Source organism: Balaenoptera musculus, chromosome 10 (assembly GCF_009873245.2).
Source record: "Balaenoptera musculus isolate JJ_BM4_2016_0621 chromosome 10, mBalMus1.pri.v3, whole genome shotgun sequence".
In the NCBI taxonomy this organism is placed as follows: domain Eukaryota; kingdom Metazoa; phylum Chordata; class Mammalia; order Artiodactyla; family Balaenopteridae; genus Balaenoptera; species Balaenoptera musculus.
Genome location: NC_045794.1, coordinates 9,697,861 through 9,719,983, shown reverse-complemented (window position 1 = coordinate 9,719,983; position 22,123 = coordinate 9,697,861). Strand labels below are relative to the sequence as shown.

Sequence of the window (22,123 nt, the reverse complement as noted above, 5' to 3'; positions counted from 1 at the left end):
GTAGTAATAATGTTGTAGTGAAACTGGTTCAGTCACTCATGGGACCATAAGAGATTGGTATATTCCTTTGTTAAAGCAAAGTATGGTAGCTTCAAATGCCATTACAATATTTATTCCCTTAATTCAGAAATTCTCCTCTCGGGGATGATTCTAAGTTAATTCAACTGAAGGAAAAAGACTATTCTCTACAGTGACAGAAATTTAAAAACAATTTCTAATGATAGGAAAGTTAGTAAAATAACTGAGTTTATATAGCTATTAAACATTATGAGCATAAGCTGATGTAAAAATGTAGCCAAAATTTGCTGCAAGTGGAAAAAAAATATTAAAATTGCGTTTTCTACTATGATGAGAATTACGTAAAAAACGTATTTCTGTGAACAAAGATTGAAAGGGCTTACACTCAAAATATAAAAATTATTGATAAGATGGTATTATAAGAATATTTTATTCTTCTAACTTTCCTTTAAGTTTTTTTTTAAAAAATAAATAACATGTATTGAGTAGCAGCTATGAGGCACTCTGTTTGGACTGCAGAAGATTTGCAGCTCTTTGACACAGAGCATACAGTTTAGTCGGGGAGATCAGATATGTGCATAGTAAAAGTTAAGCTCTGGTACTTGAAGTATCTCTCCCCAAAATAGCAGGCATTACACAACAATGTGAATATATTTAATGCCACTGAACTGTATATTTTTAAATGGCTAAAGTGGTAAACTTGTTACATATATTTTACCACAATTAAAAAAAAAAAAAAGCAAGTGTTTCCATGTCAGGGTGCCAGATTATTGCTCTAATAAGGCAAATCCTAGAAAAATATGCCTTTGTGTAATGATAACGTAGGTAAAACTGAATCAAAGATACCACCTTTCATTTAGAAAATGTCCTGTAAAAGACCAGTGTTTTTTTCCTTCACATTTATTGATTGTTTTTAATGTATATATTAAATGCATAGTTTTATTAAATGCATAGTTTTTAACAAATGTGTACAATGGTGTTACCAACACCCAAATCTAGACATACGGTGTTTTCATTAAGAAAAGCTCCCTGTGTCCTAGCAGCCAGTTCTGTTCCAGAAGTAACCACTTTTTAAATTTTCATCCTCATAGTTTAGCTTTGCCTGTTTTTGAACTTTATATAAGGAATCATGACGTACGTACTCTATGTCTGGATTCTCTTGCTTAATATAATATTTTTGAGATTCATCCTTATAGTGGAGTGCATCAGTCATTTTTATCTTTTTATTGCTACGTAGTATGTTTCATTGTATAAATAAGCCACAGTTTATTATTCTTGTGTTGAGGGACATTTTAATTGTTTTCAGTTTTTGTTATTAAGAGTGAAACTGCAGTGGATGTTTTTATACAAGATTTTTCTTGTGACTTAACATTGATTTTACAATGGAGGTAAATGAAATACAGAATCTTAATTCCTCTGCTTGACCTTCAAGATGTGTTTTCATTTCAGCCTATTTTACCAGCCCATCTCATTTGTATTTCTGCCCAGTCTGCTCACTTTATTTCTGTGTGGCTGTTTGGAGTTTGACATCACTGTGACATGTTCTGTTTTGTTTTGCTTCTGAGGATTTTCTTGTGGTATTTCAGGGATGTATTTTTCTTCTTGCCTGCGCATCCTCAATCTCTCGTTTTCAAGGTGCAGCTGATGAGTCTTCCTCATGATCTTTGAAACCCTCACTAGCGGTTACTGTTGTCCCTTTTTCTGAATTGTAGCACTTGTTAGCACCATGCAGCTCAGAGTTACATAATCATTTGTTTTATATTCATTAGTGTGTTCCTAGCCCCAACCAAAGTAAAAGCTCTTTAAGGACATGGACCATATTTTATGTATTTTTATTCTCCATATGATCTGTTACAGTGCTCTATACATAATAGGCTCAAATTTCCTCTAAAAAATCCCTCAAATTCTCCATGTAAAATGTTCACTTATAATCTCTATTCTCTATCCAATATTCTCTATTTTAAGGATAAAAGGTTTTCTGATCCATAGTCATATAATAAAGTTGTGTTCTCTAGAGAATTTACTAACAGATAAGTTTTTAAAAGGAGTCAGTGGGCTAGTGGTACAGTAGTAAAGGCAATGGGCTAAAAGTTAGGAGACTGCCCTTCTAGTCCTCTTTTTTTTTTTAATCACCCTTGTTCATAGGAAGCTCTTTGACCTTGGTGATCCACTTAGCCTCTCTGAACCTCAGTTTCTTCATTTGCAAAACAAAGGAATTCAGATTGAATGACAGTTCTCAAACTGGTCTCAGCATATTTTTACATTTTAAAGAACTGCTGAGGAGAGCTTTTGTTTGCATAGGTTATATTTATCTGTATTTACTTTAGTAGGATTTGAAACGAAGAACTTTAAAAAATATTTGTTAAAAAATAACAATAATAAACCTTTACATGTTCTTAAGTTAAAACTGTTAAGAAAATTAACTGTATTTTCTAAAGCAAAATCATTTTAGTGAGAAATATGGCATTATTTTTACATTTTTGTAAATCTCTTTAATGTTGGGCTAGATTCTCATGTCTACTTCTGCATTCAGTCTGTTGTAGTACATTGTTTTGTTGAAGTACATGAAGAAATTTGGCCTCATACAGATATGAGGAAAATGGAGGACTATAACATAGCCTTTTCAAATAATTATGTACATTCATCTTGAATTCTACACCAAATCTTGACAAGTGGTCGTTTTCTATAGGTTTAGTTGTAATGTGGAATTTGAAACCGTATCAGTTCACTTTTCATAGTCTCTTATGTTGAAATCTGTTAATTTATCTTGTGCTCAGAATGGATATTTTACCCATGCACTATTTTGTAACCTTACATGTTGGTCATTTGGAAATATTAGAATTCCACTCAGAAATTCCCAGATCTTCAGATTTTGATGCGTTTCATTATATAGTATCGAAAAAAATAACATTAATATTACCACCAATCTCATCATAAAAATATTTAAGTACTAGGAGTCTGTCAAGTTTACAGTTTTGGATATAGGTCTTCCAAAATTATAATTTCTGATTGAAAGTTCCAGTGTTATAATTTGCCACAGAAGTACAGTGTTATGATTTGCTATTGTTTTCCTTGAAATAATTGACTCACTGGTTCATTTTTTTAAAACTTCCTGCCAAATACCCAAGTGCAACTATTGATAGTTTATCTGTCAGTTGTTCTTTCACATCAGAAGGGTGTCCCATTTTAGGTTGCGTTTATAGCTCAGAATGCTTTCCCTTAAGAAACCATCATGCTGAGGTATGCAACGCGAGCTTTATACATGCTTCCCATTTTGTCAGACGGTATTGAGGAGACATGTACTCAAAGAATTGATTTTAATGTAATTAGTATTTTTACTGATTCATCAAGAACATTCTTAAATGAAACTGGCTTCCCCAATGCCCCCCACCCCGTATGTATGTGACTATGTAGAATGCATTGACTACTAGTACAGTTTGGTGCCATTGCCTTGAATCTGCTAAGGTGCCAAGAGTTTTACCCACCATTCCTTTTGTGGCACCAGTGCAAGTGACATGTTAATATTATTATAAAATAGTTTTTGTCAATTCCCTGAAAGAGGTCGCAGGTTAGGAACCCCCAGGGGTTTGTGGACCATTATTTGAGAACCTCAGGGCTAGAAAAGTAATGAATTCTAAGGTAACTTTAAAATATTTGGAGGTCGATGATTATAGTGATGATTCCTAGGTTATGTGTGAGATTATAACGGATTGCAAATACAGTAATCCTACTTGAATTATAGTATATGAGAAAACTTCTGCCTTAATAGTTTTGCAAGTTAGTGCATCTAAATGAAGTACTGTAAAAATTATATTTCTTCTCTGATTCGGTGAGACACTTTACAGATTTTATCTATTATGAAGTGTTTTGTACATGCTAATTATTAAATGGGCTTCTCTCAGGTGTAAATGTTTGTACCTCTGTGTGACGATGATTGTGTTTTTGTCACTCCCCTCCCCCTTGTTCATTTGAAGAACCCCCAACATGTTCTCCTCAGCAGTTTACTTGTTTCACGGGAGAAATTGACTGTATCCCTGTGGCTTGGCGGTGCGATGGGTTTACTGAGTGTGAAGATCACAGTGATGAGCTCAATTGTCCTGTGTGCTCAGAGTCCCAGTTCCAGTGTGCCAGTGGGCAGTGTATTGACGGTGCCCTGAGATGCAATGGAGATGCCAACTGCCAGGATAAGTCAGATGAGAAGAGCTGTGAAGGTATCCGAAACCCCTAGGCCTGGTTATGGAGTCCTTTTTCAATTAAGTTGTTTGAAATTCAGAGTATTGCTTTGGCTCATTCAGTGGTAGATTTGGGGTTTTTCAAGTGTATTTGACTTTATTATTTCTAAACATAGTAGCATGTTCTAAATTGTTTTAATTCACTTAACATGCGTAAGGTTTATACACGTTAATAAGCTTTGCAAGTTGAGAAATGAGGCCAAAACATTAGACCTTCAGTATGTAAAACTAGTCCTTGTTTCCAGTGAGCTCTCAGTTAGTGGATTTATTTATTACAACGTAAAATAATTTCATATTTTCTTCTTTTATCTGCTAACCTTTAACACAGTAAAAAACAACCACGACAAAAACAAAAAACAAACAAATTCTCTGGAAATTTTTAGTGTCCAGAAATGCATGTAGAATTCTTTAATTCTTGACAGAATTATTAGTGAAAGATGAAATTTAGCGTAAAGGACAAAATAGGAAGTTTTGTGCTGGATTCCTTTGTCTTTTCTCTGGACCAGCTGAAATCCCCAGAGAATAATTTGTAAGTTTTCTCTAAAAGTCTAATTTGTTTTTCATTTGCACCCAGAAAGCACTTTTTGACTTTTGCCAGAGTTTACCTTTACATGGTAGCAAAAATAAGAAAACTATTTGCATTTTTTTCCTCAGTGCTTTGTTTAATTGATCAATTCCGCTGTGCCAACGGTCAGTGCATTGGAAAACACAAGAAATGTGATCATAATTTAGATTGCAGCGACAAATCAGATGAACTGGATTGTTGTAAGTATGACTAAAACCATGTTTATTACTCTTAAGGGAGAATTTTTAAAGTACTTTTCCTTTTCTTTATGTGTGAGGTTCACTTACAACCAGTATTTCCTTATTAAGAAACAAGTTATTTAGTTAGTTATTTGTACCAGGGATTTCTTACGTTTTATATTTAATAATTTCTTAAAGACAGTAGTTTTCTTATGTACAAAAATCTTCACAGAAACATTTAGTAAAGCATCAGAAAAGAATATTGTTTTGCCAAAACTAAAGTTAGGAAATTCTCAGTTTAGATATGTAGAAATCAATCAGTGGTCTAAACTTAAGAGTTTCTGAACATTGGTCCACGTTTAAAATCTCCCATTTTTCTTCTGGGTAATTTTCTACCAGTCTCTCAGTGACTTTAAGAGCTTCCTTAAAATGCAGCCTGAGGCTACTTGAGCCACCATACACCCCTAGGTCTAGAGACCTTAGGCTAAATAACCTGTATTTCTTCAGGGTTCATAACTATTGACTAATGTCCTACCATAAAATATATCCCAAATTGACAAACAGTTCTGAATGGAATTCAACAGAAGCCAGGTCTACCTACCCTGGTTTTGTGGAGTTTAGACAGAACTCATTTTAAAGCTCTTTAATCTTAACAAAGACTTTAAGCTGCTATTTTTACAAAATTCAAATGGGAGACTCACTAAAATTTTTGGAAACTATTCATTTATTCAGCAAACATGTGCTGAATACCTACTGTGTGCTGAGGATGCATGGTACCTGTACCAAGGTTCTCAAAGTCCTCTGTGGTTGGAGGTAGTAGTAAGAAGAGGGATTTTAAAGCCAGGCAGAGATGGATTTGAATTCTAACTTCACCGCTTACCAGCATTTATTTGCTCTTGTTAGGCCTCAGTTTCTCCATCTTTAAAGTGAAGATAATATTTAGCATGGCTGTTGTGAGAAAATTAAATGATTTAATGTATATAAAACATACAGCTTGGCTCATAGTAGGTACTTGATAAAGGAGTGTGATAAGTGATATTAAATGTGCTATAGTAGAACTCTATACAAGGATTAGCGCAAAGAAGAGAGTAGTCAGATCTTTAGGAATGAAGATGGGGTTCATCAGGGAAAACGTCTTAGAAAAGTGGTGCACAAGGTTGGTGGGTGTTGGTCGGTGAATAGCGTTACTTATGCGGATAAGTGGAGAGATTGCATTCCAGGCAGAGGGACTGTCCTGTCCTGCTGAAAGCCAGAGCGAAACAAGCACCTTTGAGAAGTTACATGTAAACTGGACTGCCAAAATACAGGCTCCTGTCTTGAGGGGTGTCAGCTGGAGGTAGCATATGTAAAGGTGAGATCACGAAGGATTCTGCTTTTCCTCTAACGAGTCTAGACAGTACTCCAGAATAATGGTGAGCCATTGAGAGACTTAAGTGAAGGACTGGCACGGCTCCGTAATCGTGAAAGCTGTAAAGCGGACGCACTGGAGGTGATAAGATTATGGCAGGGAGATTGTTTAGATTGGTTTTAGATTTGAAAATCTTTTGACCACATCAAGAGGAATACAAAGATGTGAGTACACACAAATGAAAGTGTCATACAACAGTATTCCCCTATATTGTGTGGAACGCATTCTGAAGTTTTCTGTTTCAAAATGCTGGTTTCAACCCACTAAGTTGTTTTTACCATCTAATGACTTGCAGCCTATAATTTTAAAATGCTTTGGAGGCTATTGTAGTTCCAGCAGAAGACGGTGGAGGTCTAAATCAAGGGGAGCAGTGGTGGTGGAAAGGAGGGAGTGGATAGGTTTCAAAGTTATTCCAGAAATAGAATGAAAAGGGTTTGGTAACCACTTAGAGTTGATAAGTCTAGGTTGACTCACAGGTTACCTCATTGAGTGACTGGAGTCATAAACTAGAATATATGGCAGAGACTAAGAACCCAAGTATCGTTTTGTATCTTGACTGTGGATGTCATGTTTAGCTGATGTAGATTTTTAGTTAGTTTATTTTTGTTTTAAATTTAATTTAAATTCCTTTAATTTGCTACAGGTGCCATCATTTATTTATGATCTACCTTACCCCTGGAATCTAGGAAACATTGACAAATGATGGTGACTACGAGTTCAGTTTGGATTATGTTGCATTAAAGTTGCCCATTGAGTATCCTATTGTAGCTATTCAGAAAGTTAACTATATGGGTCTGTAGCTCAAGAGAGATGGGCTTTTTAGTTTATTAATGTTAATCACAGCTGAGGCAGTAGACAAAATCTCCTAGGGAGAGTAAGCAGTGGAGGAAAATAGCAGGTGGTAGACAGAACTCTGGGAAGCACCTGCACTTGAGGCAGACAGAAGAGAATGAAGCCGACAAGAGGAAACAGAACAAATAATCAGATGGTAAAACTGAGAGAGTGGTATCTTGGAAGGATCAGGCATTTTTGAGAAGAAAACAGGGGTCAGCAATATCGAATGCAGAGAAATGTCAGTGAGAAGAAGAGTTTATTGACTATGGCAAATAGGAGAACTTTGACCTTTGCAGACTAGTTTCATTGTGGTGGTGAGGACAGAAGTCTAATTTCAGTGAGTTAAGATGTGACCCAGAGACTAAGAATTGGAGATGGTGAGTGTAAATGTTCTTTCTTGAAGGTTGGCGTTAGAGAGGAATGCCAGTGCGCTGAAAAAGAATGAGAAAGATGGGCTGTTGCTCACAAAGACTAAGGAGTCTGTGCCTCCGAGTCCATAGGTGGTAATATGGGACTGGCAGCCCCTACGTATTATGTAACTTAGCGATGTTGTTTTCTCTCCTTTCTTGGATTTAATCATAGGGTGAGTTAGCTGTGTGGATGGGCGCTTTTGAGGCAAGATGAAGCAGAAGGAAGGTTTTTAAAGGATCTGCAATTGTGAAATATAGTCAGACTATTCAGAATGGAAGGATTTTCCTTCTGAATAGAAGAGTAATGCTCTGAATCTGATGAGCCCTTTTGCTGTTTCCCTCTACCTCTAATATTGATGCCCTCTGCTTCTAAAGCCTCAGATAGCTCAGGGATTCCATGAAGGTAGGTGCCATGGGCATCTCATGCTCTGGCTTTTCTTTCTGAGTCCTCGGGTACTCAGGTATCAGAGACCTTACATTCCTTGCCCTCAGGCAACTAGACTCACCCTTAAGGCAGCAGTATATTGGGCCTGAGAGCTAATGCTCATCTGTAGCTTCTACTTTCTCTTCACCAGGCCTAAACGTCACTTTTCAGACCTAAAATCAAGCTCAGAGCTGATTTTGGCTTCTTTACCATTCCAGGTAAAACATTTGATGACTTTTCCAGGTCCATCCCTTCTGACCCTAAAATTTTCTCTGAAATTCCAAAGTAACCATATTGATTTTTATGATATACAGAATGAAGTAGGATAGATTTTATCTATATATGTGGTTTTAAGCTTCTTAATGGTGTTTAAATCTATAATTAACATTTTTGTTATTGATTTACAATTATACTTCCCAATGTATTGTTCTATGTCTGTTTTCACTTAAGGATAATTCGTTTTGATTCCTAACAATGACGTTTATGTATATATCCATGGGGCATGATGTATATGTATTCATAAAAGAGAAAAGTGTTTATGAGTTGTCTTCATTAGCCTCACATTCTGCTTGCAAGCCCTCTTTTTAATTACTATTTTGAACCTACAGTTGTTTTTCCATTATATAACTGTACTGCATTCCCATTTTAGATCCAACTGAGGAGCCAGCACCACAGGCCACCAATACAGTTGGTTCAGTTATTGGAGTAATTGTTACCATTTTTGTGTCTGGAACCATATACTTTATTTGCCAGAGGATGTTGTGTCCACGTATGAAGGGCGATGGGGAAACCATGACTAATGACTATGTAGTTCATGGACCAGCTTCTGTGCCCCTTGGTTATGTGCCACACCCAAGCTCTTTGTCAGGATCTCTTCCAGGTGAGCTGAGGCTGATCCATTGAGAGTCAAGTCTTGGGTCCTGGCAAGATTGCCACGTTTCCCTTATGGAAACAGACAGAATACTGCCTACAGTCTATTTCAACGTAGACCGCTTTGGGTTTAAACAATTATAAGAACAAATGTTCTCTTTTACTTTTAGCACCTTCTCTTTACACAGAAGTCCTTAGGTATGGTTTGGTAGAAATTGCCAAAGGATATAAAGCAAATATATGCACATACAAGCATTTATATATAATACATTTACTGCACATACTGCGTTTCTGGATGTGCTCTACTGAAAATGAATCAACTGGTCATTTGGTGAAAAGAGTCATAAACCACAGTTCTTTAGGTTCACAACCAAGAGACCTCAGTACTACTGAGCCCAGGAATTAAAGGAGGCCAAAAAATGGATGAAGATTCCTTTTCAGCAAACAGAGATTTAGAAATACCTGAGTGAGAGCAGGGAGGTATATATCATCTTATGTTTTCTCCTAACTTAGGTGTTGACAGTGGGAGTAGGGTTTGTTCAAACATAGCCAAGTTGCCAGATGTTCTATACTTGGGAGAGACCATATTGCTCTAGGGACGTACAGCTTTCTTTTCTTTTTTTTTTCTTTTTTAAATAAATTTATTTATTTATTTTTGGCTTCATTGGGTCTTTGTTGCTGCGAGTGGGCTTTCTATAGTTGCGGCGAGCGGGGGCCGCTCTTTGTTGCTATGCGCAGGCTTCCCATTGCGGTGGCCTCTCCTGCTGTGGAGCACGGGCTCTAGGCGCGTGGGCTTCAGTAGTTGTGGCTCGCGGACTCCAGAGCACAGGCTCAGTAGCTGTGGCTCACAGGCCTATCTGCTCCGTGGCATGTGGGATCCTCCCGGACCAGGGCTCGAACCCGTGTCCCCTGCATTGGCAGGCGGATTCTCAACCACTGCGCCACCAGGGAAGCCCCAGCTTTCTTTTCAATCCATTTTGGTACCCTCAGTGAAAAGAAGCCTTTCTTGTAATAAATATGGAGAAAGAGATACCAGGCCAAGAGCCCTGTGAAAATAAGAACTTATTCTGGATGTTAATTCTAAGGAAACATGTGATTTTTAAAACTGTTAATGATTCCTTGTTACCATACCTAACTTTGTTAGTGGAATCTGGGAAGTCACTTTGAAAAAATGGAATTTCTTCTTTAGCATTATAGTTGTGATTCCAACAACATTTGCATCCAGTAGATAAAGCAGTAATCTTCCATGCAGTGAATTTATGCCCTTAAAAATGGGTTTAGTTTTCTTTTGAGATCTGTTACTTAGTCTGCTCTGCTTTGCAGCCTCCACTCTCCACAGTTCTTTCTTTCTCAGATCCTCTAAGAGGTTGAAAACCTCTCAGTTTGAAGAGCTCTGCTTCCATTCTGGGGAAGAGGAAGGGCTGGGAGCTACTCGTGGCCTTGTTCTAGGCCAGCTCTCAATGGAAGTGTCCACTTCTAGGGAACATTTGTTCCTCTTTTCCGTTAAGTGTTTTCAATTATTATTGGGAAAAGAGGGCGTAAATTGTTTTAAAGCCAAACTATTTGACTATTGGTATTTGTAATTCTAGTACTGAATAAAATTATTTCATGCATTTTTATACATCTTATTCAACTTCAGTATTATCCTCCTTCATTTTAGGAATGTCTCGAGGTAAATCAATGATAAGCTCCCTGAGTATCATGGGGGGAAGCAGTGGACCCCCTTATGACCGAGCTCATGTCACGGGAGCATCGTCCAGTAGTTCTTCAAGCACCAAAGGCACTTACTTCCCTGCAGTAAGCAGTCTCTTTTCCTTTGTTCACTTTGAATAGTAAGAGAAACAGGATCTTAAATTTTTAATTTATTTAAATGTGGGTACTCAGCGATGGTAACATAAAAAGTTTTTTAGTATAGAATTTAGGTATATAAGGCTCAAAGGAATTACCACCACGTGAGCACTTAGAAATCTTTCTTTAAGTTTACTGTGTAGCAACCAGCATATTTGAAAACACTGACATTAATTTCATATACTGGGTAAAAGTAGAACTATTGAATAGTACCTCCTGAGAGGCTAAGGACCTTCATTCCATGACCTCCCAAGAGAAGAAGCACACCTGGTATTTCTCCTAAGTCAGTAATTTTTCTCTAAACATTTATAATTTTAAAAACTCAGAACCCAGTTGTGCTACACTTAAACCAGTGACTTGTAGATTACAGATTTCCTTCTCATCACCTGGTGCTATTCAGCCATAATGAAATTGTGTCTTGGGGGGTGGAGAGCCACAGTCCTGAAGTACTATTTTAAGTCAATTCTTTGAAACAGGATTGTGCTACTAGTGTAATGGAAAGGAATATGAACCGAGATGAAGGAAAAGAAGTTGAAAAAAGGCTAATAGTCTCTGTCTGGAATAGACTATTCTTATTTCAATAATTTGATTATTTTTCCTTTTAGATTTTGAACCCTCCGCCATCCCCGGCCACAGAGCGATCACATTACACTATGGAATTTGGTTATTCTTCAAACAGTCCTTCCACTCATAGGTCCTACAGGTAATACACATCCTCCTCCAGCATGAATCGCAGTATTTATTAGAAGCAGGTATTCTAGTTGTGAGTTTGCTGTAGCCTTGAATGAGTAGATGATGGTCACCAAGAGAGAACAGGCATCTTGTCTTGGTAATGCTGATATTGCCCCTACCACAAATCCTTTTCTTTCAGGGCATTATACTTTTTTAAAATTGAAGTATAGTTGATGTACAATACTATATAAGTTACAGGTGTACAGTATAGTGAGTCACAATTTTTAGGGGTTATACTCCATTTATAGCTATTATAAAATATTGGCTATTCCCTGTGTTGTACAATATATCCTTGTAGCTTATTTTATACCTAAAAGATTATACCTCTTATTCCCCTGCCCCTAAATTGCTCCTCCCCACTTCTCTCTCCCAAGTAGTAACTACTAGTTTGTTCTCTATATCTGTGGGCCTGCTTCTTTTTTGTTATATTCACTAGTTTGTTGTATTTTTTAAATTCCACATATAATTGATATCATACGGTATTTGTCTTTCTCTGTCTGACTTATTTCACTTAGCTCAATACCCTCCAAGTCCATCCATGTTATTGCAAATGGCAAAATTTCTTTCTTTTTTATGGCTGAATAGTATTCCATTTTGTGTGTGTGTGTGTGTGTGTGTGTGTTTGTGTACCACATCTTCTTTATCCATTCATGTGTTGATGGACACTTAGGTTGCTTCCATATCTTGGCAATTGTAATAATGCTGCTGGGAACATTGGGGTGCACATATCTTTTTGAATTAGTGTTTCCATTTTTTCAGATATATACCCAGGAGTGGAATTGCTGGGTCATACGATAGTTCTATTTTAGTTTTTTGAGAAACGTCCATACTGTTTTCCACAGTGGCTGCATCAATTTGCATTCCCACTAACAGTATACAAGGGTTCCCTTTTCTCTACATCCTGCCAACATTTGTTATTTTTGTTCTTTCTGATGATAGCCCTTCTGACAGGTGTGAAGGGATACCTCATTGTGGTTTTGATTTGCATTTTGCTGATGATAGCAATGTCAAGCATCTTTTCATGTGCCTGTTGGCCATCTGCATTTCCTCTTTGGAGAAATGTCTGTTCGGGTCTTCAGGGCTCTATACATTTTTTAAAGAGAGTCAAAAATGCTGTCTTTTAAAGTATTAAGGTAGAGCCCCCAGGCTTTGGCAGTATTCTAAGGAAGTTACCCCCCAAAGTGACTTGATTGCAAAATAGGTTACTGCTGACGTTAGGTTTGATTGATAGTCTTCAGTGGAATATTGGGATAAAACTAAGGTTGGGAGTGTTATGAGAACTGTAAAACAGCAGGAGTATTAAGGGAACAGAATTTGAGAAAAGTTGAGAGAAGCTTAAGTTCACCTCTTGCTTACATATGTTATTACAATCTGGAATGAAAAGTTTCTCATATAGTTGCATGGAATAAATCATGACTCACTAAAATAACTGAAATGTGTTTGTAAGCCAGAAATGGGGGGATTATGCCTTTGTGCTGCTTCGTGAGGCTGTAGAGCACAGGGATGAGCAAGTTAAGTCCTAGTGTGTCGTCTTTCGTCTTATTTGAGAGGCCAGCAGAAAGTCAGAAACTTACACTCTGTCTTCACTTAGTGCCCAGTGTTTACTGGCATCCCTCAAGTGCCTATTATCTTCGAGATCAGGTGTTTTCTAGCATTCCAGTCAGATTGCCCTGATATATAACCTTATAGATGTGTAGAAAGCAAGTGGAAATTGTTTATAGTATCTCATTCACAATTCTCATTTCAGTTTATGGATAAGATAGGCTAGGCTCTGAACTGATTGTTTTTATGTTTTATTATAAATGTTGCTTTCCCTACCACAGGTTTGTTCTAAAAAGCCAAATAGAAAGGCAGAAACCTGAAAATTGAAAAAAGGAAAGACCTAAAATTTTACTTTTAAAAAATTAATTTCCTTAAATGGAATAAAACACTGTTTGGTTCAAGTAAACATAATTGCATCAAAAACAATTCTTATTTAACCATTTCCCACATCTCAAATTAAGCCCAGTTTATTTCTTCAGAGTGAAACTTTTTATCATTTGTTGAAATTTTTGTCTAACTTAAAGTTTGTGGAACTTAAAAGAATTTTGTTAATTCTGTTTCCTTTCGTTCTCTCCTCTTTTTTTTTTTCTCCCATGAAAATGGAATTTGGGCCTTTTAAATGTAGAGCCAAGAAATTTCTCCAAGGCTCGCCACCTGATTGGACAGAAAGATAAGACCTAAAAAATACTATGACATCATGTCAGTACTGGTAGTAAAAATGCTTGAGAACCTGCTTGGCAGGTCATGTAACTTTTGGTCTTTTGCAGCCATTTCTTTTCATACCACTGAGGGCTTGGCCTCACATGGCTTTTATCCTGAGGTGTTATCTGGCACTCTGTATCGCTAGGTATTTTATAAATCGTTACTTCAGTTTTACACTTGCTCTTGCCCTACTCTTACAGTCATTTTGTCTGATGGGAAAGCATATAAATAAATCTTGATTGAGGTATATATGAAATAAGATCAGCTTTACTCAGCTTTACTATACTTAGACTATGAATGGTATAAGAAGTTACAGATAGAAGTAGAAATGATAGAAAAGCCAGCAATTTGTCAGCTCTTATTTTCACTAGTACATTTCTCTCTTTCCAGTGCCTTTTTCTTTAGTTAGCCACGCTACAAACTTGACTTAACAGCTATAGATTACTTGAAAAGGTAGCTTAAAAAGTGTGAAAAATAAATTAGGACTCTGAAATACACATTAGAAAATTCACTGGTCCTGTATGGATACCTAGAATTTATCATTTTGATGTTCAGTTAGAGCCACTCTTATGACAATATGCTTGTCTACATACAGGGAATCAACACTTCTTCCCCCAAACCACAGCAATTTCCCTTTGCTGATAGTAATAATAATGGGATAGATAAGCTCCTTAGGCTGTCTACCAAAATTCAGCCTGGCTTGTACAGTATTTGAGTTGTAAAGAGACAGTGAAGTCTTCAGACATCATTAAATTATTCATCAGGTAAATCATAGATCATTTAAGGAGTATTGAGAGAATGCTAACATGTTTGAGTAATGTAAGATAATAAAGACCCATTCTTCTCACAGATCATGGAGAGGCAGAAATTGGTGAGGTCCACTATATAGACTAAATCCAAAATGTATAACTGAGAGATTTTCCAAAGATGACCATTAAATACAACTTTGAATAGTTCATTTTTATTCTATGATACAGGGTAACTTAAAGATACAAGTGCACACCCAGAGGCTAGAATGGGTTCACCTCTGCATTCCCATTCTGTCCACTTTTAATTGCCTCTAATCACATTTTATCTACAAATATGAAACACATGCTATCTTCCTCCTCCAATCTGCCATTGAAAACTGCCTCTTGGTTGGTGCAGCCTTAAATTGTGGTAGCTTATTGTCTTGCAGGTGAGGTTTGCGTTTAATACCTCTGTATTCTGATAGAGAAAACCACCTCTCCATAACCCTGACTCAGCCTCTCCTGGTTTTCTCCCTCTGCCAGCTACAGGCCGCACAGTTACCGGCACTTTGCACCGCCCACCACACCCTGCAGCACAGATGTTTGTGACAGTGACTACGCTCCCAGCCGGAGAATAATGACCTCAGTGGCCACAGCCAAGGGCTACACTAGTGACTTGAACTATGACTCAGAGCCTGTGCCTCCGCCTCCCACGCCCCGAAGCCAGTACTTGTCGGCAGAAGAGAACTATGAAAGCTGCCCGCCTTCTCCATACACAGAGAGGAGCTACCCTCATCACCTCTACCCACCGCCGCCCTCTCCCTGTACAGACTCCTCCTGAGGAGGGGCCCTCCTCCTCTGACTGCCTCCCACACGGAAGTGTAAACACGAATGCGGTTGGGATCTGGAGGGGGGGGGGAGCTCTTCGAGAAAGGTGAGGCAGACCATGTACAGATAAAAATTATAAATGGGGTAGGGCATACTGGAGATATTTGTACAGAAGGAAAAGATATTTATATATTTTCTTAAAACAGCACATTTGCTGCTTGTGCCATAAAAATTTGTATAAAAAATAAATTTGTACTAAAAGTTTTATTTTTGCAAACTAAATACACAAAGCATGCCTTAAACCCAGTGAAGTGACTGAGTACAAAGGAAGCAGGAATAATAAAGGCATCACTGACCAGGAATGTCTGGGCTTTATTGATACCAAAAAAAAAGAAAAAAAAAAGAAAAGAAAAAAAAGTCCATCTCAGAGCAGCAAACTAGATACTTGGAAGTAGCCAAATGGCCTTCATGTTAACTAACATTTGAAGGCCAGCAGGTTTAAGAAATGAAAGGAAAAAAAAAAGAATTAATACTAACTTTGGATAAAGGGCTTTGTTTTCTCTAGGAATCCAACAATTTTATCGAGGAAAATAGATATTTATAAAAATCCATTTGGGGTGCTGCTGTTGTGGGAGAGATCAGCTGTCTGGTAAGATGCTATGGGGCCGTTTGTTGTGCAAGTCTTCTGTCCCTACCTTAAAACTCACCCCTCTGTCATATATTAATTTTTTTCCCTGGGTGTTTTCACCTTGCTTCCTCCCCTAGCAGTATTGTAGGGTATTTTGCCAAAATGCCATAATTTATTCACAGTTTTTTATCTGAGGATTGATAAAATGGAGTTTTCTAAATTAAGGTTTCATTTTAATATTTCTACTAGCTCCATACCCCAGTCAGCTTAGCTCTTCATTTGGACTGCTGTGTTCGCATAATGATCAAAGGTTAGACATGTTTATTGCTCCTCTTTACTTCCAAGATTGTTTTAATGCTCATTAAAATGTCTTTTTACAACACATATAGACAATGTTTAAGAGTTACAAATTTAACCATTAAGTTTTTGTTGTAAATTAATCATATATCCTTGCAGTACTTTCAGCATATAATATCACAATATGAAATCATTTTTATATGTATCTTTCCTAGTAAAACATTTAAATATGTTCCGGTTAGAGACAATCTATTTAAAAAGAGAATTTTTTGTTATCGTTGGGTTTTCCCTTTATTAACTGTTGGTGACATTTTCATGTTCTTTAGGCCAATTTTTCTCAGAATGATCTCTACATACATACCTCTTCTAATGTGTGACATGAGTTTAATATCTTTCTGTTACCTAATGTGAATGTTAGATTGTTTTCAAATTATCCATGAATTATTCTTATAATCACCTCATATATTTTTTATGTGTCTTCTCTCTTATTCCATGATGGATTAAGACGATTTAACAAATTTAACAATATGGATTACATGAGAAGGCAAACTATTAACTTCTCAGCTGTCAGAACTTGGGTGGAGGGGAATATTGGAAGGCTCTTACGTAATCTGCCTGACCTGTGTGGTACTGGGGCTGCTTCATCTTCAGCTATCAGGGCTGACCTGTGGAATGATTCTAGCACTGCTCTGCCACCTTGCCAGAAGTTGGTTTCCTGCTTTTTACATGTTTCCAGAATTTCTCTGCTAAAGTTGAATGTGTTTTTAAACTAATGTATTTTTACCTTAACAGATGTTGGTCAGTTGTTATCAAATGATTTTTTTTTTTTTTAATTCTGTTTTGTTGAGGCCTCTCTGGATTTCAGGACCGAAGAGAAAACAGTGGAAGAAGGGATTCAGAAGTTTGGTAGAGGTGAACTAACTGTTTAAGCAATTAAAAAATATACCTAAGTAATCTTTTTAAAGAGAAAAAAACACGGTTTCAGAGTAATGCTTAGATTATTGGGAGTACCTTATATGAATCAGGTGCACTTGATTTTGCATATAAATAAATGGTAATCCATTAGTATCTTGCATTTCAGTCAGACGAGTGTTAACTCTTCCTGTTGATGGAACAAAGTGCTCAAGTTCTAACAAAATGGACATTGAAGTTGCAGGGGCACTTGATGCTCAAATGAAGATGGAAAGGTTAGCAATAACTGGGTATCACTTAAAATTTGAGAATTCTGTATGTTTACATTTTTTAATGTGCATCTTTATCTGGTGGGCTTCCCATGTGGAAACTTGCACTATAATGAACTAAGAAGAATATTGCCTTGTTATATCTCAGTTCAAGTGCTTGTACTGCGATGGCAATGGCCTCTTCTTGCAAAATACTAATTTGTGTGCCAATTTGTTTGAAATTATTTGAAGGCAGTTCAGCTTAATCTCAGAATCCTCTTTCTTGGTATTTGAGATGGATTCTTAACATTTTGGGGAGTACCTTTCAATGAGAGAATTGTCAAAATTCAGGAAAGATTTATTGACCCTCAGATTATATGGACAGTTAAGCTTAAAAGTAGACTATCTTGATTGTTAAACACAAGATCTTTAATTGGAAGATAAAAAATTAATATATGAGAGCACAAATCAGGGGAAAAAGGGAAAAAGTGTTTTGAATTTGGAGTATTGCTAGATTCATTATCCATGCTGGGGGGCAATGAATAAAATTTCATTATATTCCTTAAATGCAGAAGTATTCATTGTGATTGTATGGCGTGAAGTATGCCCACTTACTGATGTCATTAAAATTATCTGAGAATTGAACTTCAGCATAGCATGCTTTCTGTGCCCTATAGTAAGCTATTCTTCACTGAAGGTGGTCTTTTATAATTCTGAACTTTCATAATCTTGAATTTGGCTCCTGCAGAGCCCTGGTTTTCTGAACAGTGGCCCAAAGGATTTTGCTGCTTATATCAGATAATGGCATATTCACAATGTAAAAAACAATTAAGGCATAGAATTTTCTCAATATTAATTTTTCTTTCAGGAAATTTTGTTATGCCTCTGACACTTGCTATAACTCTTCTAACTAGCATATCATGAGATATTATATGTTTAGCAGAAAATTATTATTTTAATTTTAATATAAAAATACTTTGTGATGTACCACCAAGAGCTTATCTGACTTATTGAAATAAGTTTGAGAACAACTATTCTAAAGGGTTGATATGTATTTAGAAATGAAGTCTTTACATTTTCATCTAATATAGGCCAATAATTGGGGGTGGAGGCTTTTGAGCAGTAAAATTTTAAGATGATTGAGGATTGTATATTTTCATTATTTAAAAATACTCCAAAGTCAGTCATTTGTATACAACCAACTCATTTGATATTAAGACATTGTTAAGGTATAAAAATAGCCACCATCCTTATCAGGTAGCAATTAGTTTGGAGGGAAAATTTTTTTGTTTTGTTGTAAAAGCTCATTAGTGAAGAATACTTCATGTAGGGTTAGTAGCTGTGACTTATCTGTTAATGAACTGTGTATATTTATGTGACCTGATAGCAGTAATCATAGTATAGAGACTACTTACTTTTGGTACAAAAGAAAGGCTTGCCTTAAGCAAGCAAACCTGGCTCTACGATAGGTCTGCTGCTGTTGTTTCTCTGTCAAGTCCTTTGCCTCGACTAGATTCTTAAAAGTGTAGTTTTTAAAATTGCTTTATCTCTTGCAGGGGGAAACTTGCCACTTCATTGATTTGCATGCCATAAAAGCAGCATGTTGGTTATTACCGTTACACATCTAACAAGATTCAGAAACAAAAATCTTGGCCTTTTCACGCCCCCCAAGTATGTCAAACTTTTAATAAGCGCAGTACTTCATTTTGAATAATGACATGAATAGTATGTCTGGAGTGTGGGTATGAGTATGTGATTATCAGATGGCTGACAAATGTTTGAGCGTCAATAAATGAGACTGTACACTAAGTGTAGACATGGACTGAGTCTTAAAGAAGTTCATAATCAAGCGTTGTTTAAAACATGTTCTCAAAATTCTTAAACTCAAGAAATTTAATTTTATTTGGTACCCCTTTCCTTATCCCAAACCTAAAATGAACCAAGAGAAATAACAGATGATTTTACAAAGTACTAGTAGCATATGGTTGGTTTCTGACTTCTGGGATTGCATCATTTCACAATAGGCTCAAAATTTAGCTTTTGAAATTCTCAAACTTTTAAAGGACTTTGGACCCTAAAGCATAACATTTTACTGTTATAATTTTAAAAGATTTTTTAAATTGTGGACCATATACTCAGGATATTTGTTTGATTGGATTCTGCCTTTTGTTAAACTAAGCCTATACCTGAGCGGAGAGGGAGGTAGATTCTTCGGTTAATCTAGATGATTTAGAATGAAATTACTGACCTCATCCTTCTTCAGTCAAAGTAAACTTTACTGGTTTTTTGGTTTTGGTTTTGGTTTTTTTTTTTTTTCATAAGGCATTCTTAAACCATTCTTAAGTTATTGCCGAAAAAAATCATCATGACTTTACAGGTAGAATTATAAACTAAGTGATATCTTGTACTCAGAAGTGGAATATAGCCCTAACAAAAACTAACTTTTAGATTTCCCATTACTTAGGGTTTGCCCAGTAGTTAACGCCAAAGAATTATACAATGTGCTTTTGCTTAACTGTCCATTCTTTTTTTAAAAGAAAGAATTTTAATTATTAAAAAAAATTTTTAAATCAAATATAAGGGCAGGGGTATAGATAAATATATAGATAGATAGATCTCTATGTATATGACTCTAAATATCAATGCCTAAATATGAATATTAAAAAGAAAATAAAGCAAAGAAAGTCTGATTAAACCTAACATTACATGAAATTAAGTATCTGGGCTTAGTTGAGGACATTTTATTATAATAAGAGTAAAGAGGATACTGAGACGCTTAAGCTGGACTAGCCTTATTTGCAAGTGAAGGATCTGGTGCTGCTTTCAGATGTTTTATCCTCTGTGTTTTTAAATTTTTTCTTAAGCTTTAATCTTCGTCATTGTCTTGAAGTCAGCTGGTGTTTCTTGTTCATGGACTTTGGTACGATGGTGCTTTGCAAGGATGTATTTATATTTTAATGACCAACATTTGGTCAGCCCTTGTCCACTATTCACTTCCCCCTTTTTGTAAAATAAGTGCTTTAATTTTAAACTGTATAAAAATACCTTGTATAAATCCCCTTTTTGATTATTACAATAAGTTGAGTTGTAACAAATGAAATGTTGATTTTTATAATAAAACGGTGGAAAATACAAGTGTCATTTCTTCAGCAAAAAATTAAAACAGTTGATTGTGCTTTGCTATGATATATGAATGTTGTGTTTCAGACACAACAAAACCCACCTTTATTGTTTGCATTTCAAATAAAATACAACTTTGGAAGAAAGGTTTGAGAAGGGCTGTTGCTTAGTGCAATGCTGACAATACCTGTGATTGGGAACAGAATAAGGAAAAGTTGGGTCTACTTACCCACTGCACAGCAAAGCCAATCTACTGATACCGTGTTGTGGTGAAGGAAAGTACAGCATTTATTTGCAGGGTGCCAAGCAAGAAGAATGGGCAGTTCGTGCTCAAAAGACCCAGACTCCCTGATAGCTTTCAGGAAAGAGTTTTTTTAAAGGCAGCATTTGGGGTAAGAGCTGCAAGGTGCATGACTTTCTTCTGATTGGTTGGTGGTAAGGTAACAGAGTGGTGTTTATCACAGGAATCTTTATCATTAACCTTGTGGTTCTAGCCAGTCTGGGTTCTACATGTTTGTGGTTAGCATGTAGTCACCATTCTCTACTTGGGTTGGGGGGCTGGGAATCTTAGTTTCTACAGAACAGCTCAAAGATATGCATCAGGTTGTTAGGTATATCCCTTGAGAAGGAACTAGGATTCTGTTTTACCACTGAACTATTATCATTACTTTTCTTGCTTAACTGCTTTTCCTTTGTTTCTGAATTCCCTCTCTTCCCTAATTAGTAGGAACTCTGGGAAGGCATAGGAGACTAAAGCCTTTTTCTACAAACAAGAAACAGGAGACAGGAGGGCTTTTGTGCTCAGGAGGGCCCCACAGGGTCCTGCTCAGTTTCACAATTTGTGCTTCTGACTGCTCTTGTTTGTATAAACTCCTGGAAGGAGTCCTGATGTGGCCTCTGAGCCACCCCCTTCTCCTCCTCCAAATTATCTTTAAAAATGAACTTGCTTTTCCTGGTGCAGAGCCCAATATGATATGATGATATTGAAGGGCAGCAGAATATACCACTGCAAAATATGCCACTTTGGCATCTTGATTATTTTGATCTGTAGGTACTTAAAAACCAGCAAATGCAGAGAAAAGCTGTCTCTGAATTCCCCTTATGTGCCTAAAGGCAGATAATCTAAAAGCAACACAATTGTCATGAATCATAAATCCCTTCCCGGAGAGTTTTATCAACCAGGGAAGATTGACGTCATGGGAGAGGAGACTAGAAGTGGACACGTTGGCCAAAAAACAAACTTTGTCACAAACTGTCATATCTCCTATGTATTCTCTTAAAGGCCTATTCATCTTTCCTAATAATCCCATAAGAGGCCTACATCCTCACTCCCCTTTCCCTGTTACAATGGTATTTATGCCTGAATTCTAAACCACCTTAGGGAGTTACTCATTTTTCTCTGGGTATCTCCTATGTATACCTAAAGTATACATGTTAATAAACTTCTGGTCTCTTTTTTTTTCCCCCCTTATAAATCTATCTTTTATTGTAGGAGTCTCATCTAAGAACTCAGAAGGGTGGATGGAAAAACCATTGAGAACTCAAAACTACCAGATCCCTGCTTTAGTCTGAGATTACTGTTTGATAGGAAGAGAGGA

The 22,123-nt window shown here is 36.6% G+C and overlaps 1 protein-coding gene across 4 annotated transcripts in view; it reads left to right on the top strand.

Moving 5' to 3' along the window:
* LRP6 (LDL receptor related protein 6) overlaps positions 1-20,620 on the top strand; it is a 187,346-nt gene extending 166,726 nt beyond the window's left edge. Inside the window, exons 18-24 of one of the 4 annotated variants that reach the window (XR_005021566.1) lie at positions 3,993-4,229; positions 4,905-5,015; positions 8,720-8,950; positions 10,601-10,737; positions 11,394-11,491; positions 15,036-17,432; positions 18,962-20,617. Coding sequence is in view for 3 of the 4 variants with exons in the window: in XM_036866847.1 (XP_036722742.1) it covers positions 3,993-4,229; positions 4,905-5,015; positions 8,720-8,950; positions 10,601-10,737; positions 11,394-11,491; positions 15,036-15,333 (1,112 nt within the window). In the remaining variant the exon portion in view is untranslated. Of the gene's footprint in view, positions 1-3,992; positions 4,230-4,904; positions 5,016-8,719; positions 8,951-10,600; positions 10,738-11,393; positions 11,492-15,035 lie in introns of all 4 variants that reach the window. The other 3 variants (XM_036866848.1, XM_036866847.1, XM_036866849.1) reach the window with 3 other exon arrangements.
* The last annotated feature ends 1,503 nt before the right edge of the window (positions 20,621-22,123 follow it).